General features: G+C 34.4%; 2 protein-coding genes across 51 annotated transcripts in view; one reads left to right on the forward strand and one right to left on the reverse strand.

The window, feature by feature from the left end:
* Positions 1 to 26,492, forward strand: part of adgrl2a (adhesion G protein-coupled receptor L2a) — a 272,313-nt gene that overhangs the window by 150,878 nt on the left and 94,943 nt on the right. For 39 of the 50 annotated variants that reach the window (XM_087273202.1, XM_087273199.1, XM_087273205.1 and 36 more), the window contains exons 3-4: positions 14,717 to 14,930; positions 24,802 to 24,911. In XM_087273202.1, coding sequence (XP_087129328.1) covers positions 14,717 to 14,930; positions 24,802 to 24,911 — 324 coding nt within the window. Of the gene's footprint in view, positions 1 to 14,716; positions 14,931 to 24,801; positions 24,916 to 26,492 lie in introns of all 50 variants that reach the window. The other 11 variants (XM_087273229.1, XM_087273228.1, XM_087273230.1 and 8 more) reach the window with 1 other exon arrangement.
* The window catches only part of LOC147841653 (uncharacterized), a 202,134-nt gene that overhangs the window by 66,904 nt on the left and 108,738 nt on the right, over positions 1 to 26,492 (reverse strand). The window lies entirely within an intron of this gene.

Consider the following 26,492-nt stretch of genomic DNA (forward strand, 5'->3'; position numbering starts at 1 on the left):
AACTGTAAAAATACTTTGAAAGCAAATTACAAGTGAGGATTGACTTTAATGTTTTTTGTTTATTTTTTATCATTCCAAATTTATATGTTAGAAAGTTCGAAATGAATAGGGTAAAGGGAGATAACTGGTAATAGAACACAACTAAGAACTACGCTTATAACTACAGTACTAGAGGTGTAGTTGCAAGCGTACAAGTTTACTATGCAGTTTGCAATTGTACGTTGGAATGATGGATTTAGGAAACGCCAAATCAACAAACTGTTTTTAACGACGGAAATTGAAACCTTAGTTGGCTAACGCTGGCCTTCAGAAATACTACCCAGAGCAAATTCTACTGTTTGCACAGCTTAATTAATTAAATAATAAATAACTCTAATCATAATTAACTTTTGTTTAAAACAAGTATAAATCAAGAGTAACCTCTTACCTCTCTAGAAAGCATATGGAAGCAAAATAAAAGAAAAGTCTTCAGCACCGCACACCGTATTCTTCTCTATTCTCAGCTATAGGATAAATAAAAACTATATTGCCGTGCCACGTCACCCAATGATGACAGACCAGTCTCCTGACCAATCAACTGTAGGTGTAGGCAGACCTAAGAAAATTACAAGCTTGGAGAGAGAAAGAGAGTGAGAAAGCAAGAACGAGAGGAACCGTACAAACAATATACATCTACGAACGTAGCATTGTGCTTAACTGTCGTGTTTGGCTGTAATACCGCCATCTACTGTTAATTCTCCAAACTCACAGAATAAGTGCTTATTTATTCTGAAAATGATTTTTATTTTTGATAATTATTATTAGACATTATTTCAGTAATTTATTGTGATTTTAACATATTTTTTGTCAACAAAAAAAAAAATGAATCAATAGATTTAGTTTTAGTCTTGACCAATAGTTTTAGTCTCCATTTTCGTTTACTAAAATAACCTTGAACTGAAGAGCTTCAAATCATAAATGGATGAATACTTGAAGTTTCGAGACATTTGAATAATACGTTTGAATGAGCAAACTCATAATGTTGGAAGGAAAATGGCTGACCCATTGCCCAGTGGACTCCAGTCATGTTACACAGGGCTGAACATGTAAAAGTCAAGTTAGTGGACATTACTAAAGCTTCTATGGAGGAAACGTTGAGTCCGTGTCATTGAGGTGCAAATGTCTTTCAGATAGACTTTGTCCTTCCTGCCGTCTGACCACAACTCTGCTCATTGACCCTGACCAGCTGAAACCAGAGCGGAAATTGTACAAATGCTCAACTTTGAGACAAAAGAGACGGTGGATCCTTGGCTTTATTCTTTTATTACAAAGGAAATTAAACAAGAAACGAGGATCTGGCTTCCAAATCTCTCCGCGCAGGGAAATACGTGACCCCCACCGAAAGAATTATAATCCGTTTACAAATGTTTTTGGGGTCTACTAATCTAAATTACTTTTCTTTCTCTTGAGCAAAATGCCAAATTTGGCTTCTTTAGTTTTGTCATCGTGTTTTTTTTCCCCTCCCTTAGTAAAATGTCTTTATTTTACAAGATTAAAAATGGACTTTATTCAGTCACGAGCCTTAATTTAATGTTATCTTTAATAAAACTGGATTTTTACATTTTCCGAAGAAAAAACGAAAGGTCTATTCAAAACTGCAATTTTAGAATGCTTATGTATATAGCAATATTAGTGTTTATATAAACCAGGGGTGTCCAAAGTCGGTCCTGCTGACTTTAGCTCCAACTTGCTACAACACACCAGCCTAGAATTTTCTAGAGCTTTGCATCCCAATTGGCACACTATACACTATGCACTCATGCACTATGCAGTGGCGTAGCGCAAAATGCGGAAGCCCCCCTGCAGGGATCATCGACGGGGCCCCTAGATGAAGGTGTTCATAATCTCCGTAATGAACGACTCGTTCACTAGCTGACAATAATACAAGTTTCTGGCAGCGCAGCATCTCGTTGTCATATTTCTTTTGCATTGTTTGCTGATTTTATTCAACAAAACTAGCATAAGCCGAGTGTTTAGTGCGAGTTGGAGCTGCTTTGCCTTATGATGAATGCAGTAAGTGACTGTATTATCATCAATAACGTGACCTGATTAGCACAAATTTCAGAACATACTAAAACATAAAAAACGTAATCTTACCTATGAAATGTTCTGCCTTTGTGCTTTGTTTTCTTTGTTTGCTCGTTACTACACTCGTAGACAGCGCTAAAGTCCCGCATCTTCACGTAATAATACTGTCTTGACTAGTGCGGTTGAATGACATTTGTCCTGGGAGCACTGTACCAATGTGGCGACGCTATAGACGCATGCTCAGGGTCCCTATGCGATATCTAGTGTATATATCTATGTCACAAATCGAGGAGTGGGGAAATGAGGCGGGGTGGAGCGACAACGCGGGGAATCCTTCACAAACTGAGGAGCGACCACAAACCGAAAGCGGCGAGAGCGTCAAAGTAGCCAGAAGTCATTCATTTTTTAACGAGAACCGGCGGCGAGAAACAGCGGCGCATCTTCATTGGCTATGACGCGGTTCGGCGGCAAGCAATCAGAATGAAGTAGTCCACCTTGAGAGGAGTTCAGAGAACACAGTTCTGTGAACTTTGGTTCCGACCACAGTTGTTCCCAAGAGTTTGATTATTGCGGTTCCTGGATTTTCAATCTAATCACGCGGGGCCCCCCCGCGGTGCGTGCCCTGCGGTCCCGTCCGCTACACCACTGGCGCTATGTACTTATGCACTCACACATTCGACAGGATAGTATATGTATGTAGTGTCGTCCCTAATAGCACACTAATGTTTTTTTTTACTAATCGGAAATTCAAACCGTTTCCCTAATGATGTTTCTCATTTCTTTTAGTTCAGCTGGAATAAAAAAAAACAATTGTTTAAAATAAAAAGATTAGCCTTAATATTATTTTTATTTTTTTGAAGTATTGCTATCCAATAACTTGTAAATTGCCTGAATACTTTTGCTTGCCTATTTAACTTTATTAAGCTATAATTGCTCTTTAAGCTGGACACTATTACTTTGCAAAATAAATAGTAACATATTATGTACTGCCATCATGAAAGAAAACACAATAAAAAAGGTATTAGAAATAAGTTATTAAAATTATTATATTAAAAAAACAGTATACCATTAACCATTAAATGTTACTGCGCTTTGTATCTAGAAAAAAAATGAAAACATTTCCTTTTAATTTGATTTGGAAGTCTGTCCCTTTTACTCTCTCTACTGTATAGATTCGACTGTGTCCTGAAATATCCGTCCATAACAGCGTGAGTCAGCAGTGACTCCAGGCCTAATCAATTGTCCTGCTTTTTGAAAGCTGTTTATGAAACTGGCTCCAGCGGACTACATGATGCATGAAGCGCACTGGTGGGTGTTTCGGGGCTCTGGCAACCAGAATATGCCTTTTAATTGAATTCCCAGACACTCGAGAAGTATCGCGTGTTGTAAAACTTGACATGCCAGGCCGCAGGAACACGGCGAAGTTTCTCATTATTGTCCCTTCCACGCCCCTCAACATACTCTGGTTTTCCTGGTGTTCTGGTGAAATGAAAGAACGGAGTGCGGTTGAGAGGATCAAATCGGCTGCCATGTGGCGGAACCGCAGCTCAGGAAAATGGAGCGTTTTAGCAGGGCCGATCGGATGAGGTGAAAAAGGGGGCGGGTTTCACTGTGCTATTCCTGTGTAGTTAGAAAAAAAAAAGAGGCGAGCGAGATAATGCAGCCCATTCTGATGGACACCGCCGCAGCCCGATTGATCCGTTCAAACGCCATTCTGACCTCGCAATCGAGTTGCTTTAGAGTGCAGTGGAATGTAGGCCAGCGTAAAAGGGGCCACGATTTGAAATGTTGAAATGGATAAAGGGTAAAAAGACCTGCAAACAAGTCATGATATTATTCAAACACAGTTATACATTAAATCAAACCTAGTTCACAAGCTTTGTTCAATCTAACTTCAAATAATGCAGTTAATTTAATCCCTGGTCCATTTGAAAAATACTGTATGTACACATTCAAAGGTTTGATGTTGGTAAAATTAGTAATGTTTTAAATCTGCATTTTTTATGTGTTTAAAAAAGAGTGGATTGTAGGCTTGTTTTTGTAGGTCATTATTTCAAATGTTAAATTAGATAAATGGTAATGCAAATGGCTGAAAATACCTACAAAATAAGTCATGATATTATTTAAAAACATTTATATAAATCTACTTCACTAGCTTTGTTCGCTCTAACTTCAAATAATGCAGTTAATTTAGCCCCTGGTTCATTTAAAAAATACTGTATGTACACATTCAAAAATTTGATGTTGGTTAAATTAGTAATGTTTTTAATCTGGATTTTTTAATGTGTTTTTTTGATAAAAAAGAGTGGATTGTAGGCTAGTTTTTTTGTAGGTCATTATTTCAAATGTTTAAATTGATAAATGGCAATGCAAATGGCTAAAAATACATACAAAATAAGTCATGATGTTTAAACGCATTTATAAATTGATATAAATCTACTTCACAAGCTTTGTTCACTCTAACTTCAAATAATGCTGTTAATTTAACCCCTTGTCCATTTGAAAAACACTGTATGTACACATTCAAAGGTTTGATGTTGGTAAAATTAGTAATGTTTTTTTTTTTTTTTATCTGGAGTTTAAAATGTATTTGTTTTGATAAAAAATAGTGGATTGTTGGCCAGTTTAGGGGGGGCATTATTTGACATTTTAAAATGGATAAATTGTAATGCAAATGGCTGAAAAGACCTGCAAATAAGTCAAGATATTATTTAAACATATTTATATAAATCTACTTCACAAGCTTTGTTCGCTTTAACTTCAAATAAAGCAGTTAATTGAACCCTTTGCCCATTTGAGAAATACAGTATGTACACATTCAAAGGTTCGGAGTTGGTAAAATTAATAATGTTTTTAATCTGCATTTTGGTTTTGGATAAAAAAAGAGTAGATTGTAGGCCACTTTAAGGGGGGCATCATTTTGAAGTTGTTGAAATGGTAAATGGTAATGCAAATGGCTGAAAAGACCTGCAAATAAGTCATGATATTATTCAAACACATTTATACATTTATATAAATCTACTTCACAAGCTTTGTTCGCTCTAATCTCAAATAATGCCGTTAATTTAACCCCTGGTTTCTTTGAAAAATATATGTACACATTCAAAGGTTTGATGTGGGTAAAATTAGTAATGTTTTTAATCTGTATTTTTTTATGTGTTTTTTTGGATAAAAAAGAGTGGATTGTAGGCTAGTTTTTTTGTAGGTCATTATTTCAAATGTTTAAATTGATAAATGGTAATGCAAATGGCTGAAAATACATACAAAATAAGTCATGATATTTAAACACATTTATAAATTGATATAAATCTACTTCACAAGCTTTGTTCGCTCTAACTTGTAATAATGCCGTTAATTTAACCCCTTGTCCATTTGAAAAATACTCTTTGTACACATTCAAAGGTTTGATGTTGGTAAAATTAGTAATGTATTTTTAATCTGGAGTTTAAAATGTATTTATTTTGATAAAAAAAAATAGTGGATTGTTGGCCAGTTTAAAGGGGTCCATTATTTGAAATTTTGAAATGAATAAACGGTAATGCAAATGGATAAAAAAAGGACCTGTAAATAAGTCATGATATTATTTAAACATATTTCTACATTTATATAAATCTACTTCACAAGCTTTGTTTGCTCTAACTTCAAATAATGCAGTAAATTTAACTCCTGGTTTATTTGAAAAATACTGTATGTACACATTCAAAGGTTTGATGTTGGTAAAATTAGTAATGTTTTTAATCTTGATTTTTTTATATGTTTTTTGGATTAAAAAAGAGTGGATTGTAGGCTATTTTTTTGTAGGTCATTATTTCGAATGTTAAATTAGATAAATGGTAATGCAAATGGCTGAAAATACCTACAAAATAATTCATGATATTATTTAAACATTTATAAATTGATATAAATCTACTTCACTGGCTTTGTTCACTCTAATTTCAAATAAGTTAATTAAACCCCTGGTCCATTTGAAAAATACTGTATGTACACATTCAAAGGTTTGGAGATGGAAAGATTAGTAATGTTTTTAATCTGAATTTTTTCATCGTTATTTTTTATTATAAAAAAAGGAGTGGATTGTAGACTAGTTTAAAGGGGCTATGAGTTGAGATGTTGAAATGAATAAATGGTAATGCAAAAGGATGAAAAGACCTGCAAATAAGTCATGATATTTTTTAAACACGTTTATCAAATGTATATACATTTTCTTAGTAAGCTGTAGTAGCTTTAATTTGAACTAAAGTGGTAATTTTTACCCATAGTCCATTTAGAAAATTTTGTGTGTACACTTTCAAAGGTTTGGAGTTGATAATGTATGTGTTAAATCTATAAAAGAGTGAATTGTTGGCCAGTTTAAGGGAGCAATTATTTGAAATGTTAAAGTGGATGTGTGTTAAAGCCAAAGGCTGAAAAGTTCAATATAGAATAATATTTAAACACGTTTATATACTGCTCTAACTTTATATAAAGCGATTAATTTAACCCGTAGTCCATTTTAAAAAAGGTTTGGAGTAGGTAAAACTAGTATTTTTTTAAATCTACATTTACAGTATTATCTACAATTGGAATGTAGAACAAGGCCTTGATTTGAAATGTTTAAATTAATAACTGTTAAAGAAAAATGAAGAAAGACCCTGCAAATAAATCATGATATTATTTTTAAAAATATTTAACTTTTTTTTTTAAGTATAATCACACATATATTACTTCATAAAATCTGTTCTCTATAACCTAAAACAAATGTTAATTTAACATGTTGTCTATTTTAAAAATATGCCCCGATTTGTTGTTGTTGTTTTTTTAACCCTTTCATACTTGAGTTTTAAATACTCTAGCGACCCTCCTGTGCAGGTTGTATTTATTTATTTATTTATTTATTTTGTGACCGAATCCATTGCACTGTAGTTTCCATGGTGTTCCCATGGCCGCTGCTGGATTAATTTCATGTTTATTCAAAACTTTCTGCTGAAATACAGGCAAGAAACTGTTTGTCTGGGAGAAGAATAGAGAAAATATTATAATAATATAAACAGTGTGTTTCTTACGTGAACAAAGCACATTGTCTAGTTATATTGAAAATAATTATTATTGTCGTCTCCATAGACATCTGCTTGTATTTTACAATCCTAAAATAAATGTTGTTTGTTTGAAAGCATGGATAAATTGTGATTTATATATAATTGTGTCCTCTGAACAAGCTAATCACACCGGTGTGATTGTACGCTTTAGGGACCAGCCAAGGCTGATCACACTAGTGTGATCGTATGCGTCAGGGACCAGCCGAGGCTGATCACACCAGTGTGATGGTACACATGAAAGGGTTAATCCTGCATTTATTTAATAAAAAATAAACTAGTAAAATTGTCATTTATGAACTATTACTACAATCTCAATTGCTGTTCACATATTTTTTAAATGTAATATATTTTTGCCATGTAAAAACTTATTTTGTCAAATGATTGTTCAGAAATTATTCTAATATCCGATTTAACTACTTATGTTGTGTCCAATAAAAAATAATAAATAAAACAATTATAATGATGAAATGAAAAAAATACAGCCAATATAGTTTTCTAGGTAATTTGATTGTGGCAAGATAGTACAGCACATAGTTTATTGACATTTTACAATGGCTTAGCTGCAGTTCATAACTGTAAGTGAGCGTTTTATTGAGCTTTACCTCTCAGTGGTGGTTTTACCGTGTCGCAAACTGAATTGCTGCTGTCGAACAGCTTGCACAATAAAATGACACATCTGAGGCATCAACACCTGTCATCGGTCAAAACTGGCTGCTTTCCTTCCTAATGGTCATAAGGAATGACTTTGAAAGATTCGAAGAAGAAAAAAATAATAAAAACAACGATAGATCTTGGTTCAATAACCCAAGATTTGATTTCCACTGAATGGACTTTTTAAAAGTCATTTGAATCCATTTCGCTGTCAGTGTCTTTGAGAACATCTCAGCATGTCAAACTCACAAGGAAATGCTGTGGATAAAATGCACAGTGACTGCGTTCTGACTGAATAATTACAGGAGAAGCTTCTCAGCAGACAGATTATTTTCCTCTTCATTTGAAAACATAAATGAAAAAATAAAAAATAGAAATGCAGAGCCAAGATGTGGACTTCAGAAATCCACTTACTTGAATAAATCAATTGCACCGACTGATTTTCGATGGATTTTTACTTAATGGGACTACATTCATACACATTGCTGGAGGAAATATAGATTAAACAGCAGCCTTCCTCTCAGGTTATGAATTTTCCTAATAAATTATGCATTTTTTAACAAGACACATTTTAACATCATTTACAATCTGTGGAGCTGTATGATGCAGAGAGCAAATCAGAAAAGAGACACCAATAAATAAAGCTGGTATTCTTTTGTTTTGACTCACATACACAAATGGGATTTTGTGTGTGTGTTTTTTTTTTTCAGGAAGAAAATACATTTAGGACATATGTAGTATCTATGACTGAAAGACATTTACAAATCTTACGTTTGCTTTGAATTGTCCTCCCATTTAACAGCAAGTATATACAGTATAACATGCCGAGTTACAAGTAATTCAAAAGATTACCTTAATAAATGCAATTCAAGAAAAACCTTTACAATATTTAATGCATTTACTCCAAACTCCTTCCCATCTGTGTTCTTGATGTAAAAGATTCATCAATATATTCCTCAACTGTACACTATATATATATATTAGGGTTGGGGAATGTCGACCAATTTGGCATCGTATGATGTCTAATGTGAAACATCGCGATGGACGATGGCATGGTGAATTAATTATTTATGAATTATTAATTAATTCATAACAAATTTATTCTTTGTAGCCTACCATTTCAACTACCTGAACTGCATGGTCTTTGTTTTACTCATACCCAAATCATAAACAAAAAAAAAGATAAGTTACACACAAATTACTACCTATTTTTTTCCGTGGGACTTTCCGTGGCATGAATAGGCAGAGTTATCTGTGTTGTTATAATGGCATCGAAAAACTTGGTTGGTAAAAAAGGTGCTCAATCAACAGGAACCAACCAACAGTATCCAAGGTTTTTGCTCCCCTGAATTAATAAGCCCCCATATTTATTTTTTCCCCAATTTCTGTTTAACAGAGAGATTATTTTCAACACATTTCTTAACATAATAACTTTTGCAACTCTTTTCTAATAACTGATTTACTTTAACTTTACCATGATGACAGAAAATAATATTTGACTAGATATTTTTTTAAGACTTAAAGTGACATTTAAAGGCTTAAGTAGGTTAATCAGGTTAACTAGGCTGGTTAGGGTAATTAGGCAAGTCATTGCATAACGATGGTTTGGTTTGTAGACCATCGGAAATAATATAGCTTAAAGGGGCTAATAATTTTGTCCTTAAAATTGTGTTTTAAAAATTAAAAACTGCTTTTATTCTAGCCGAAATAAAACAAATAAGACTTTCTCCAGAAGAAAAAAACATTATCAGACATACTGTGAAAATTCCCCTGCTCTGTTAAACATCATTTAGGAAATATATGTAAAAAAGAGAAAAAAATTCAAAGGGGGGCTAATAATTCTGACTTCAACTGTATAACATTTTATGCAGATGTAAAGCATACAAAAAGACTTGCTCACCCCAGCCAATCTAAAATAATGAAATCTTTCCAATTAGTGCCATTCAAGTCATCTGGTGAAATTATTTTCAAGTTGCAATATATATCGTAGCTAAACAAAATATTGCAGATTTTTTCAATGTTGTGCTGCCCTAATTAGATGTAACATAAAACTCTAATGTTTATAACTCAATAGAAAAAATTAAACAACACAAAACTAAAAAACTTAAAAAGTACCACAGTAATGTCAACAAAGCGTCATACAGGGAATTCTGGTAGAGCTATACGGTTATTCACCATATAAATGTACAGCTTAACAGGTTAAGATTTTTACCATAGCATTTTTACAGTTGTTTACCTTTGAAATTACAGTTTTTAAATTTTTTTACAGTGTAGGTGACTCTAATTTTAACATTTTTTTTAGTAATTATCTTTATACTAGCCGCCCGAAGAATTAACAACATCTTGTCTTTATCAATCCACTCAACTAAGGTTATATTAACCAAATACAAAGATTCACAAGCGAAAGCAATCTCTACCTCAAAAACAGCTTCCAAATTTCTTGTTATCTCTTTCCAGACACTCACACACACACACACACGCACACACACACACACACAAAAACATGATAGTGATTAGTGATGTTTTCCCCACACTGTCTCCAGCAGCTAGTGCCCTTTCCTTTGTGTATTTTCTGTGTTTGTGTGTTTAGTCATTTTCAGTTATAGCCCACACAGAATTGGAGCATGCATACATTCACAGATTTACACAGATTTTGAGCCCATCATTCAGTCTCTATATATTTATTTATCTAAATGTGGGTAAATTAAAACCGTTGAATGATAATATATATTTCATATATTTCAGAATATCTCAATATATTTCAGAACTTTTAACTGTGTACTCTCCTGGGCGTCATCTCCATTCCTCTGATTTTCTGATTCTCATCTGCGCTCTATGGGTGACTGGCCTTTTTCTTTTCTGGCTTAAAAACTCTAAAACTCACAGGCCTATAATATCGGGCATGCAGAATCATTTCGGGCATGCAGAATATTATTTATTTAATTCATTTTTATTTAACATTTTTAGTATGTGAAGTATCCCTGAAGACGCACTTTTTAGACTTACCTATTTGTGAGGTGTTTGGGTATTTCAGATCAGTTTTATATTCACAATGTTTCTGACTTATTTTATTTTTTATATAATTTTTTAAATTCCTTTGGACAATCGTAATTTCTGCTATCCTTGTATTTTTAAGTGTAAAGCACTTTGAGAATTAAGTTGGAAAGTTGGCACTATAAAAGAAGATATTATTATTGTTATTGTTATTATTATAATCATAATTGCAACCAAAATAAAAGCTTGTATAATGTTTGTGTACTCATTGCAACTCATATGAGCAATATCACACGAGTAGCAGCGGCTGTATATCGGCACTGGTGGTGGAAGTGCCGATATACAGCCATATCGCAATGCTACGAGTGTGATATTGCGTTTATACAACAGTTGGATGGCGTAATTGTATATATAAAAACTAAATCAAACATGGAGAGTCTCAAAAACCCTTTTGTATGAGGAACTACTTCCTTCCACGTTGGATTCAAATCATAAGCTGACAGTTAAACAGCTGATCAAGCATCTTTTTAAACTTTAGATCTGTAGTGTCTGCTTTTTGCTGGCTGTATGTGGGCGGAGTAGTTCATAAAAGGTAAAGAGGCTGCACAGGTGCTAATATTACTTAAGTATATCACAGCAATCAGCCAATCAGATTCGAGAACCAGACAGAACTGTTGTATAAATAAATATATATATATATATATATATATATATATATATATATATATATATATATATATATATATATATATATATATATATATATATATATATATATTTTTTTTTTTTTTTTTATTAACTTCAGTAATATTGGGGTCGCCTTGGAATTATAAGGGTCTATGTGTGTTTCATGGTTTCATAGGATCAAAATGTTTGCATACCATATAGCAAACAATGTGTGTAACCAACGCAATCTCACGGCAATTCATAACGTTTTGATTTAGTGGCTAATTTATTTGAAATTGTACGATCTAATTTATACAATTTAGTACGATTTGCTCATCACCCAATGACGGTTGAGGTTAGGGGTGGGTTTGGGTGCCACGCCTCCTTTTTAAAATCGTACATTTTCGTATGACTGAACTCGTACGAATTAGCTACTAAACTGACAAACGTAAAATACCTACGTTTCCTCGTGAGATCACGCTGGTGTAACCGTTTTTTTTCATACATTACCATGACAGAGACCCTAAATGTACTCTTAATGTACGTTATCAAAATTCTCTTAAGTTTGCAAACAGAGAAGATAGAAGAGATAGAGATAGAGATAGAAGATGGAAGCTTCTAATTCTAAGCCATTTTCCGCTTGGAATTATCAGGTTCTAACTGACAGATCGTTAATTGAAGCATTACCTTTCAAGAAATGCAGTCTGTCTCCTTATTAATTTATTAAACGAAACATGTTGTAACCATATTTGAACATTTATTTAATGTTTTAGATTATATATTTTTTTCTAGTTCAAATTAAGCATACAAGGCTGTGCTTGATGTTTTGTTCAGTGCAGATGCTAATTTTATGTAATTAATATGGTAATATGTAGTGTTGTAATCAAGAAACAAAAACAAAACTGATTTACCTGGAATTTAGACTGCTGTTCTTGACAAGATCGTCTATAACAGTGGTCTCAGACTAAGGTTCTGGAGGGCCGCTGCTCTGCATAGTTAAGCTCCAACCACCTCCAACTCACACTTGATTAATAAGCTGTGTCTTATTTCAGCGGCTGCATCCTCCGAAGGATGCAGACTTCAAAGGTGAGTTCTTTGAAGTCCACACAGGCTGAACCTAGCATTTTGAAATGAGACCATCTAGCCTAGATCTCGTCACCAGGCAACCGCAACAGCTGCTGTTAATAAGCGCTGATCAAATTTGTAAAGAGTTTTTTTCAAAGTGATTTAAAACTTATTTTAAGTGATCTGAAGGCAAAACATAGTATACTGAAGCTGGAAATATTTCCTTTGATCCATGCATGTACACATAAAAATGTAAACTGTCTATAAAATTACTTTTTAGTAAGACATGTCATACTAGTTTTTTTTTTTTTAAATCTTGGGAAGTTCGGGGCCGCAAAGGATCCACCGTTTGTGTCCTTCATTACCTGGGAAATGAACAACGCATTTGGAGACTGCATTTGAAGGAGCCTTCAAATTTTTAAAAATTTGACTGCCTTCGTCGTGCAGCAATGATGCAGAGCACTTCGAATGCATCCTTCGGAAGATGCAGCCTCTGAAATAAGACACAGCTGTAGTCTCTGGTCTTGAACACCTTGATTATTTGGATCGTCTGTCGTTGATTAGTGTTGGAGCAGAACTGTGCAGAGCTGCGGCCCTCCAGGAATTGAGTTTGAGACCATTGATCTATAAAATAGTCGACAGTGAGGTTTCTACTCAATTCTGTGTGGCATTATGTAGTCAATTCTGACGTTGCGTTTCTTTCTGGTCTGTCAACAAAGCAGTCAGGCAAAATGACAAAGAAATCTGATCCTGATTGTTCTCTGTGCATGCATTCGAAATGCTGATTGTCTTACAGAAAGAACCTTATAGAGCCAAGCTACTTTGTAGATAAAACCTTTTTTGTTTTTTAAATAAAAAGTCTTAAAATATAAACAACTTATAAAAAAACATCACATAATGTAAATAAGTTGTCATTTAATTAAAATATACAGTTGAAGTCAGAATTATTAACCCACTTTAATTGATTTATTTATTTTTAAATATTTACCATACGATGCTTAACAGAGAAATTTTTACAGTATGTCTGATAATGTTTTTTTTTCTTCTGAAGAAAGGCTTATTTGCTTTATTTTGGCTAGAATAAAAGCAGTTTTGAATTTTTTTAAAACAATTTTAAGGATAAAATTATTAGTCTCTTAAGCAAATTTTTTTCTTGAATGTCTACAGAACAAACCATCGTTATACAAAACTTGCCTAATTACCCTCACCTGCCTAGTTAACCTAATTAACCAGTTTAAGCCTATTAATGTCACTTTAAGCTGTATAGAAGTGTCTTGAAAAATATCTAGTCAATTATTATTTACTGTCATCATGGCAAAGATAAAATAAATCAGTTATTAGAGAGTTATTAAAACTATTATGTTTAGAAATGTGTTGAAAAAAATCTTCTCTTCGTTAAACGGAAAACGGAGAAAAAAATAAACAGGGGGACTAATAATTTAGGAGGGCTAATAATTCTGACTTCAACTGTATGACTACAAAAATGTCAGATAGTACCTTATAATTCTAAGGTGACGTTTTATTATATACCGCTAACAAACATCTAGGTAAATTATGTACAAAACAATGTGTAAATGAATATTTTCTGTCTTTTAGTGGCTGTGTTATATGAGAGACCTGCTGTTGCTTTGTTTACCAAACAAGTGGATCTAATTGGATTTGCATTGTACAGTTTTTTGTATTTATTTAATGTGTTAGGTTTTCAGCTCCTACGCTCTCAAAATCATTAAACCTGCTGAAGAAAGAAAAGAGAAATGGCTGTGTCTGGCTCTGGTTGTAGCACATAATTCATTATTTTACTTGCGCTTGTTTTCCGGTGCATCCGTGCTTCATTTCGCATGTCAGATTAATTTCTAAATATAGAGATATATTTAAGGTCAGGTCCTGTGATTCGCCGAATGTGTTTTATTTGTGTTTGACATTAGTGTGATGAGGGAAATGCCCTTTACATGCTCCTCTGAGCGCAGTACCAGATTTCACTGTCAGCCCAGATATTTGACGCTCTTCACATTAGCAGAACACGGCACACGTATCGATTTTTATATCTCTCCCGTTGTCTAGCCTTTCCCACTCTTTCATAAACTGGAGAGAAATGCATTTAGTAGCTCTTATTTTTTTTTTGCATTCTGTTATTTTCTTCCTAAAAAAAAGAAGATAAATCACAATAATAAAGAAAGAAATCTCTCTCTGTCTTACAGGGTTTAGCCGGGCAGCCATGCCATTTGGCCTTGTGAGGCGGGAGCTGTCATGTGAGGGTTATCCCATCGACCTACGCTGTCCAGGAAGTGATGTCATCATGATCGAGACTGCTAATTACGGTCGGACAGACGACAAGATCTGCGACGCTGACCCCTTTCAAATGGAGAACATCAACTGCTATCTGCCTGATGCGTTCAAGATCATGTCCCAAAGGCAGGTTTTTCACATTTCTTCCCTCTCATTTGCTTTGACTGCACAGCGCATGAATACCAGGAAAATTTCCCTCCAACAATCTCAACAACCAAACCAAACAGATCTCAGCGTGTCTCATATCCGAGGTTCTCTTTGAGTTTCAACTGTGCGCTGCATCTGGAGGCTTGTGCTGAAAAACAGGAAGTGATGCGCGAGCCGGGCTTTGATACGTATTGTCGCGGGAGTGGCGCACGGTTCCGCTCAGCTTATTATAAGACATGGTGGAAATAGGTTTTGGAAAATGTGGCGTCTCAATTAGTCCTTTCAGCTGCAGGCAATTAGGCGTCTCAAGTGGGTGCTAATCTACACAGGAACTCTAGGCTGGGATTTGCCTCTGTAGGTCTGCAGAAGTCCAGATGTGGAATTGCGTTGTCGTGCACTTTTTTTTTTTTTTCATCTAGTTCGTGTTCTGGTCAAATAATGAATCGCCAACGACCTCACAATCTGTCATTCTTACAGCTGTGTTAATAATAGATCGCTATACTTAATAACAGAAGCTTTCACTCAACGCTACTTCATTTCTTTGCGAAACTAAACTTTTCTTTTTTCTTTTTTTTTTAAACTATTGATTTATAAAGGCTTGTATTAAATGAATCTATAATGAAAAGTCATGCTCTGCCCCATGGGTTTGTGTTGAAACCCTTCATTTGTTTAATTACTGTACTGTATGTGGACTTATATAAGGGTTTGAGCAAAAAGGAAAGATCTTTCCACAGTTCTTTCTCCTCTTGGTCATTCTGTAAACAGAATTTATTACACTTTTAGGCTTTATTGGCTATGCTTTTTTTCTTTCTTCATTTTCCATTAAACTGTTTAAACTTTTAAATACTGACTGGCAATTTAAATAAAAGCAGATTTTTCTCATTTTAATTAAACACTAAAAACAAAGGGTGCTTTCACCCCTAGGTGATTGTTTCGGAATCTGGTGCTTTTGCCTCCTTGGTTTGTGGTATGTTTGGCATATGTAAATCCAGCTATCACGCTCAGATCCGCACCAAAACAGTCGGTCCCAGATCACCTGAATGAGGAGGTTTCAGCTAGGGCTGGGTGATATTGCAAGAACAATGATCAGAATATCATGTTTCATATTATTTGATATCGATAATTATTGAATATTTTTCAACAATACATTTAGGATTATTAGAATTTTTATTTATTTAACCACTTTAATTCAACAACACTAAAGCTGTGTTCACACCAGACATGGTACACGCCGACAAATAGATGCGTGAAAATTTTGAGTTTACTCTCTTCATTTGTGCGTCATAGACGGGGCATCTGTCTCCCGGTGACTATAGCTTCATTGCTAAATGGCTAACATGGACTTTACTGAGAGAATTACTGTTTATGTGTTTTATGAAGGCTAAAAAGAGTACCCTTGGTACCTTTTAGGCAGTGGAAACGCAAGCCTGATAAAGGTGACCTGTATCGACCCGTACCATACCGTACTGCACCAGTCAGTGGAAACAGGCCATTACAGTTATCCAGTTCTACCAGAAAGACTTTAGGAGGCATTTATTTAAACATTTATTGCGATTTGTTTGCATGAATGCAAATTCGTCACAGTCCTTTCATGAAGTCCTTTGGCGTAAGTGCAGAACTCTGGATGAGCTGGCAGATCCTGCCTGAAGATGAAGGAAGGGCGAAGCCTACCCCCTGAGTGGAGATGAGGCCGACCTGGTGGTGGTGGTGGTGATGGGGAGTATGGAGGGAAACTTCCGCAACGTCACCTGAATATTGCGAAACAGATTGTTTAGATGAGCTTATATACATGGCTTGCTTGGTTGTTATAGGCTGACGAGATAATTATGAATGACGTGACATTTCAGTCTTCCTGGTAGAACTATCGCTAAAGCTTTCATTTCTCAGATACCCCCTACTCACCCATATAAATATATATTATTGTATATATACCATCGCTCAACATGTCAGAAATAAGAGTACTTTATTATTCTCTGCTCCAGCTCTGATGTGTTATTTACTACTTAACATGGCTAACAAAGCTGTGATCAATTTTTTTATGCATCTTTTGGCATCAGTCCCTTAGCAACACGTCTGAAACCAAACTTTCTTTTGCAGAAATGCTCTTGTTCCTATCGTCCTTGCTCTGCTAAGTACCCTGCTTTGGGGAGCATGAGGGAATGGCTGCAGTGCTGTACAGGGGAAATTTGTTCTGTATTCACACCATTAATATCCGTGACAGAGGCGTCCGCGTGGCTCTCAGAAGACCAGCGTTAGCGCACAGCCGTGTACAGCACTCCCACTGTACATATGGTATTAGCGAATACTTCAAGCATTGCAGATTAAGCTTACATTAGTCACCGTAAATAAGGCCTTCCAGAAACAACAGCCACACCTGTTTAAGAATTCAGAGCATTGGGATTTTTTCTCGGCCTGGTAATAAAGTCTTAAATAATGCTCATGATTCCTGATTTAATTAGATATGCGAGGTATTGGCTGCTCCATGCTATGGATAGAGGAAGCGGGATTTAATTCAGAACAGATAATAGACACGGTATAATCTTTTGATTGAACACTACTGCGAGCGTTCTCATTTCATTTGACTCTTGTCTAGGATTTGGTTTGTTGTAGGTTGTTTTGGATGAACAATTGTCAACTTTTTAGTAGATCTTGTAGCTGAATTCTTCGACAAATATAACTAATGCAGTTAAAACTAAATAACATTGAACAACTGTATATTGTAATAAATGTATTGTTTCTTGTTTGTTCATGATAGTAAATGCATTAACTAACATAAACTAGTGAACCTTATTGTAAAGTATTACCCAGATTTTAAAGAATGCATTTCAAAGTCCAGATTTCCAGACTTAAAGCTCTCCTTTAACCAACCACACCATTGTTTTGGTGTAATGACTGAAATTCCGACTGTAAATGTTGTGATATCTTGAAAGTGTTTCTTTGCTGAGTGTTCAGAGTTTAGGAGGGAGAGATCTGTCTAATGAGGGGCGTCCTGTGAAAGCGCTTGATGTGTGACTGTGGTGTGAAGAGCAAACACCAACTGTCAGCTAACAGGAACATTATGAGGATTTTGCATACAGTAGCCCCAAAAACTATTTGGGCAGTTTATCCACATATTAAGGCGTGGGAATGTAACGCAGATAGACCATTTACAATTGTAAGTGTTCACATTCAAGCATTCAAAACATTGTTTTTTTCACTTAATGTGTAAATGAATGTGTAAATCATTCATTCATTTAACTGTCTTTGGGAATAATTTAATGAATAAATGAATGAATGACTGAATTAATTAATTAATGGAGGGACAGAAGGACGAACGATCAAACAAATGATTAAATAAAAGAGCAAATGAACGAATGAATGGACAAAACAACAACAAAACACATCACAGAACTAAGAATAGTTTTATTTCAAAACTATTGCCTTAATAGTAAAATAAATGAATGGAGGAATGAATGAATGATTGGCTGACTGACTGACTGACTGACTGACTGACTGACTGACTGACTGACTGAATGAATTGAGAAACAGATGGATGAACAGACGAATGGTTGAATGGTCAAACAATTGAATGAATGAATAAATGAATGAATAACTAACAAATGAATTAAATAAAGAATGAATGAATGAAAAAAAATAGTTTTATTGCAAAACAATTGTCTGAATAGTAAAATGAATTATGAATGAATGAATGAATGAATGAATAGATAAATTAATAAATAAATTAATTAATTAAGGGACAAATGGGCAAAAAACAAAACAAAACACTAAGAACAGTTTTATTACAAAACACTTGTCTTAATAATAAAATGAATGAATGAATGAATGAATGAATGAATGAATGAATGAATGGACAAATAACGAAACAAATAAAGCATTAGGAATCGTTTTATTGCAAAAATGTCTTGAATGAAATGAATGAATGAATGCATGACTGACTGACTGACTGATTGACTGACTGACTGACTGAATGAATAAATGCATGACTGACTGACTGACTGACTGAATGAATGAATGAATGAATGAATGAATGAATGAATAAATGCATGACTGACTGACTGAATGAATGAATGAATAAATGCATGACTGACTGACTGACTGACTGACTGACTGAATGAATGAATAAATGCATGACTGACTGATTGACTGACTGACTGAACAAATGAATGAATGAATGAATGAATGAATGAAAAAAATGAATAGAGGGCTAGAAGGAAGAACCAAAGGCTGAATGGCCAAACAGTCAAATGAATGAATAAACAAATAAACAATTACTTTAATAAATGTATGAATGGACAAAATCAAAACAAAACACTAAGCATAGTTTTATTGGAACACAATTGTCTTAGTAAAATAAAATGAATGTTTGATGAATCGAATGAATGAATGAATGAATGAATGAATGAATGAATGAATGAATGAATGAATGAATGAATGAACGAACGAACGAACGAACGAACGAATGAATGGTCAAAGGGTCAAGCGAATGAACTAATGAAACAACAAACAAATGAAAAAATAGATAAATAACAACACATATAAGATAAAAAACAAAGTTACAATTTAACAATATTACATTTTTTTAGGTTTTTTTTTTTGTTTGTTTGCAATAATTGTTACACCATTATTTTTGTTTTGATGATTTTCGCCGTTTTAAGACAATTTGTGATCATAATTAATTCACATGGTGCATTATGCAAATTAAGAGCACAGTGTGACTGAATGAAATATGAATGAGAACAGTCTCCATGTAATACAGCTACAAATAACCAAATAACCAATCGCCACATTATGGCTCTGTCTTTGGCGTGTGCTATAATTTTGGATCCATAATTCATCTATATTAGTAAACATGCTGATTTTCTCATCTGTTGCCACATACGAGAGCTCGTTAATAAAGAAACTCACATATGAGGGACTCAGATCCATGTATAAATTCTGATCTTCAAACATGACCAGTGGGAATTCACAGCTGTGGACCGAGCTGCATTCTGTTCCACGTGCTCTGCTGCTTTTAAGGAGAGGAGTCTACACTTGTTTATTAGCAAATAGAATGTAAGAAAAATGAATTGTCAGAGTCGCATGCTGAGGTAAAGAGAAATTACTGCAGGAAGAGATGCTGTCCCGAGGCCAGGTCAGAAAAAAAAAAAGAAAAATAAAATGCCAGCAGGCTAATTCACCCCCCGTTCTGCTCTAAAAGTGCAGTAACTCTTTATTACAAAACCTTTGCCTCTGAATTATGACTTGGGACAGTCTTCCGACATTTTTCCTAGAAACTGTGAGATTAAACGCTAGTTTTTTCATGATAAAGAAAAAAGTATTGTTCAACAAACTGCAGTAGTAAAGTTGATTTAGTGTTTTTTCACCCACCATAAATGTTCATCTAAAGAATCATCATTGTTTTGAGTTACTGTTAAGAATATCACTAATCTTTGGATAAAAATAGTAAATATTGGTTACATTGGTGCTACTGATTTTTAATGGTTTTGGTTTTTAATGTGCCACTTAATTGATGACAAATAAAAAAAAAAATACTGTGATATTATGAATGTTTATTAAAATTGTCATTTTCAGTAGCCATTATTCCAGTCTTCTGTCACATTGACCTACTGTAGTAATTTTTTTTATGATGATTTGGAGGTCGAGAAACGTTTTTCTTTTTCTTTTTCTTTTCAAGATACAATGCTAAATTCATAACATAAAAAAATAGAACTTATTGGCTCTAAATTGTATAAGCCATTAGTGATAGGAGGTTCAGATCATTTTATTGTCTCGGACCTTTGAGTCTAGTTCAGTGAGGTGAACGAATCTTTTTTTGAGTCATTTTGTTCAATTTGCCAAAATATTATTAAAATGATATGAGTTGCTTCCAAACTCTTCTACAACTAACCCAAACGTTAATCACACTGCAAACAAGTCATAACTACATTTTTTTTTCTAAATTATTATTATTATTATTTTGGTTAAAAACTAAATATTGGTTACATTATTTTACTGATTTTTTATGGTTTTGAAAGTGTAAATATTTTATTTATTTTTCAGTAAAATTGTCATTTTCAGTAGCCATTATTCCAGTCTTCTGTCACATTGACCTACTGTAGTAATTTTTTTCATGATGATTTGGAGCTCGAGAAACGTTTTTCTTTTTCTTTTCAGGATACAATGCTAAATTGATAACATAAAAAGAAAAAAATAGAACTTAATGGTTTTAAATTGTATAAGCCATTAGTGATAGGAGGTTCAGATCATTTTATTAATTTGGACCTTTGAGTGTAGTTCAGTGAGGTGAACGAATCTTTTTTTGAGTCATTTTGTTCGTTTTGCAAAAATATTATTAAAATGGTACGAGTTGCTTCCAAACTCATCTACAACTAACCTAAACGTTAATCACACTGCAAACAAGTCATAACTTCAAAACATTTTTTTTCTAAATTATTATTATTATTATTATTATTATTATTATTATTATTATTTTGGTTAAAACTAAATATTGGTTACATTATTTTACTGATTTTAATGGTTTGGAAAGTGTAAATATTTAATTTATTTTTCAGTAAAATTGGCATTTTCAGTAGCCATTATTCCAATCCTCTGTCACATTGACCTTCTGTACTCATTCTTTCATCATGATTTGGAGCTCGAGAAACTTTTTTTCTTTTTTTTTTCTGCATACAATGCTAAATTGATTGCATATAGAAAAATTAGAGCTTTGAACCCTTCTTGGTTCTAAATTGTATAATTACTTCAAATGACGAATTGTAAGTGCTTAGCGTTCAGCAGATTTATAGACGCAGACTTCAGGAACAACGTGACGCAGATTGATGGACGGTACAGTCGCTGCTTTTCTAGCATCTCACTGTACGCAGTGTCTGCAAGCCATGAGATCATTTCTGCACTTTATCTTTTATTGATGTGCGTAATTTTAGTTCCTAGAACCCCGCATAAACCACCTTCTGCATGGCTTCCTGTTAAACAGGCAGTGGAGGGATGCTTAGTTCATTCTGAGTGAAATGGCATATAAAGAAAATGAATCCATCATTGGTACAATCAGCCTGGCCTCAGGGGGGTTTCATACAGATGTATAACTCATGTGCTGGCAGGTATGAACACTCATAGATGAGGCTGTTTATCTTTGTCGTTGGGTTGAAAAGGGCCACTTTGGCATCTATTCGCTCGGCTACATCCCGTCGTCTTTTATCTGGCTCCTGCTTTGAGTCACCATCCGTCTGTCCATCAGGTGTGTGTTCACATGTGTATGGTTGCTCTTTGCTTGAATTCTGGGCGAATTAGAAGTTGCTGAGACTTTTATTTTAGTATGTTGATGTACTTCCAATCGAAACAGAATATTGTGTAGGAAAATATTGTGTCATTCCTTTATAGCAAGCTAAAGGCTGATTGATACTTCTCTGTCGAGTGATCGGCGTGACTCACGGCGCATCCCTTACACATAGTTGTGCATTTATACTTCTGCGTGATGTTTCAGTTGCTTTACAATAACACTTGCGAAACACTAGCTGGTAGAAGGTTTTTATGTTCCTCTGTGTCGAGTTTGGAGTTATGTTTAACGCTACCCTAATGTACAAGAAGCTAAAATTCACTCATTCCGAGGTGGAAACCAGTGGACGTGCAACAACTTTAATCATAAGGTAAACAAAAAACAAAAGTTTCCATCTGGAGTTTCTTCATGGGATTCGACGCTTGTAAACACTCACTCTATCGGGCTTGCTGCTCTCAGCACCACCAAAGAGCTTAGAATGACCAAGAGGCGATACTCAATAGAACGTTCCATTGCAACAGCAGCGCCCAGCAACAGCCCCGGAGTCGGCCATTTTGGAGTGAAAGTGATCGGCCGTCCATTGGATCTCATTACTGTCGCGATGGCAAGCAGCTGCTTTGTTTTTTATTTATTTATTCAAAAAGCGCTTTAAAGTTGATATACAACCTGAAAGACGACAATACAACACGTATTATCACGAACATCAGCACTTTTAATAGTTTATTTTTGCAGACGTAATATGCATGTTTTTCTATTGGAGTTTTCGTTCCAAAATGGCCGCCGCGGCTTCTAGTGGCTGTTTCCCAAATTACATCAGAATGTCGCCTCTTGGTCATTCTAAGCTCTTTGGCACCACTCACACTCGTCACCGCTACAAAGTTGACCAATCACAGAGCTTGTGCTATACATCATTGTGACATGTAGTTACATTTTTGAGAGGTGAGCGTCAGCGAGAGCTACGGCGATGGGTATGCGTAGGCTGCGCGGACTATGCGAGTGAGCTTGACGCAGAAGTATAAATCAACCTTAATGGTATGTGTAGTTAGGAATATGGTGCCGTCCAACTGACATAAACTGAAAAGGATTACTAAATGGTCAAAATTTGATTGAAGATTAGGAAAACAATTTTTTTTTTCTGTGTATTTACTTACACAGATTAACAGATTGTTAGCCTTTAGCAGCGATTCCCAAACTGGGGAGCGCAGTCTGACCACCAGGGGCGCGCTAGAAAATGTTTGTAATGGCGAAAAATTTTATCTTTCCTTATTTTTATTAATTTATCTTGGATAAATTTCAATGTCTTATTTTTGAGAGAAAATAAATTCAGTGAGAAAGAGAAACAAATCACATTACAAATTGTGATTTACAACCTATGCATATATACTCATCTCGCGGTTTCACGTCCGCCCCGGCCCTTTCACATTAGGCGCTAAGTGAACAAAGTAAAAAATTTTTGCTACTATATTCATCAAAATGGACACCTGGTTAAAAACTGGCACTTTAAAGAAGTTAAATGACAGTAGGGATAAACCATCTACATCGGCCTCTTCTATGGAGATGTGCAGCGGCCTTGAATATATGGACTCAATTCAATTCAATTCACCTTTATTTGTATTGCGCTTTTACAATGTAAATTGTGTCAAAGCAACTTCAAATAGAAGATCATAGTAAATTGAAACATTGTAGTTCAGTTTTCAGTGTTTAAGTTCAGTTTAGCTCAGTTCAGTGTGGTTAATCATCACTACTAAGAGTCCAAACACTGAAGAGCAAATCCATCAATGCGCAACTCTGCATATCCCGAACCATACAAGCCAGTGGCGACATCGGCGAGGAAAAAAACTTCACCAATTAGCGAAAGTAAAGAATTAAAAAACCTCGAGAGAAACCAGGCTTAGTTTGGGTCAAAAGGAATCAGTCTCATGATCTTCACTCCTCCATGACTATTACAGCAGCTGCTCAGGATAGGGCCTGGTCCAGGATTATGGAAACCTTGCGATCATCATTAACCTTTGATTAAGTCCACCATCCAGTCTGAGAAGAGAAGAAAAAAAAAAGAATGCCTTTAGTGATTGTCATTTCTAATTTATTGTAATCATTTGTTTGTTTTATTGTTGAGCTTACAAAAGCAAGCTTGAATTAAATGTTGTGAATGAATAATTGTGTTTTAAATGGACTTGTTTGTTTTTATTGTAATAAGTTAAATATAAAATGCTAAAACATTATAATGCATTAGTTAGCCTAACATGATTGATGTAATTCTTTCTATTTATTTCTAAATAATATATATAAAAAATAGAAATTATCCATGGCAACTTTTTAATAGAAACAAGAAACAATTTGTGCACCCCTGGACTAAAACACACCCAGATTATAACTAGCTTTCATAACTTAAAAAATGTAGTTGAGACCTAATTAACTTATTAAGTTAGAGCAAAATAAAAAAAAATAAAAAATTTTTTTGGCTTTTGTCATTTATTTTGTTACAATGTGTTATTGCTTAAACTTTAAACAAATGGAAATAATTTTCTTTGTGTTTCAAGCATCTGATTACCTTTTTTTCCCCCTTGCTCTGTCCAGGTGTAACAACAGAACACAATGCATTGTCATCACTGGACCAGATGTTTTCCCCGACCCTTGCCCAGGAACTTATAAGTACCTTGAAGTCCAGTATGAATGCGTTCCCTATAGTAAGTATGAGCCATATTTTTTACATATATATATTTATATATGTATAAGACCCAGTTTTGGGTGTGCCTTCAAGATCCAGTGTTTGTTTTGTCTTTGAGAATGCAGTGCCTGTAAAACATTTATTTTTATTAAATATAATATATAATATTTATTTTGTCTTTTAGTAGCATTGACAATGTATTCGGTTTGTTTTGTTTAAACTTCATTGTCCATTCTGCTTGGCACAGAAAGGAAATTGGTCTTTAACACTGATAACAACCATACAACTTGTAACAACCATACAAAATTCACATAATAGCAACACTCATCAAGACAACCACATGGATTAAAAACTTAAAAACGTATTATACATATTACTGTAAATCATTCTTAACAACCGCACCATTCACATCTACAGTTATAACAACAGTTATCCGATTTATTGCAATTGCAATTGGGATAAATTATTTATTAAGCCTGCGTCCTGATTTAATAAAAATTTTCAGCCAAAAACTGTTTAGAAAAAAGTGATGTTTAGTGAAGCAAGGGCATTTTTTCATAATATATATTTATTATCTTTTGGAAAAATTCTTGTAGTTTGGCTGGAATAAAAGCAGTTTTACATTTTGAAGCTATTATTACGGTCTGTATTATTGTTTTCAATAGGCTATAGAACAAACTACTGTTGTCCAATGACTTACCTAATTAATCTAACTTTGCTAGATAACCCAATAACCTAGTTAAGTTTTTAAATCACACTTAACAGAACAAGGACATTTTCACAGTATGTCTAATAATATTTTTTCTTCTGGAGAAAGTCTTATTTGTTTTATTTCAGCTAGAATAAAAGCAGTTTTACATTTTTTAACATCCATTTAAGGTCAAAATTAATATACCTTTAAAAAAAATCATCATTATAAAATAACTTACCTAATTACCCTAATTTGCCTAGTTAACCTAATTAACCTAGTTAAGCCTTTAAATGTCACTTTAAGCTGTATAGAAGTGACTTGCAAAATATCTAATCAAATATTATTTCATCATCAGTTATTAGAAACTTTAACAGCTTAAATAGTTTAAAAAAATTAAAACTTATGTTTAGAAATGTGTTGAAAATATCTTCTCGCCTTTAAACTGAAATTGGGGGGGAAAAAACAGGGGAGCTAATAATTTAGGGGGTTTAATAATTCTGACTTCAACTGTAAATAATGCAGCCAATTAGTTTTTGAAAGCAAGTAGTTAAGTGGTTTGAGTTGATAGTAGTATAAGCACAGCTCTGTCTGGAAGGTCCAACTTCAGTGGAGTCATTATAGAAGAAATTGAGGACTCCACACAGCGAGAGTGAATTGTAATTGAAAAGCACAAGGCAGGGGACGGATACACAACAATTTCCGAGTCATTGAATATCCCTTGGAGTACAGTTAAATACACAATTAAGAAACGGAAAGAGTGTGGCACAGCTATAAAGCTACCTAGACTCTCCTCCAAAACTGAGTGACCATGCAAGACTGGGGAGAGAGACCACCAGGAGACCAATGATTTACAAGCTTTTGTGGCTAAGATTGGAGACTGTGCATACAGCAACTGTTGCCTGGGTGCTT

Source organism: Danio rerio, chromosome 11 (genome assembly GCF_052040795.2).
Source record: "Danio rerio strain M-AB ecotype USA chromosome 11, GRCz13ab, whole genome shotgun sequence".
In the NCBI taxonomy this organism is placed as follows: domain Eukaryota; kingdom Metazoa; phylum Chordata; class Actinopteri; order Cypriniformes; family Danionidae; genus Danio; species Danio rerio.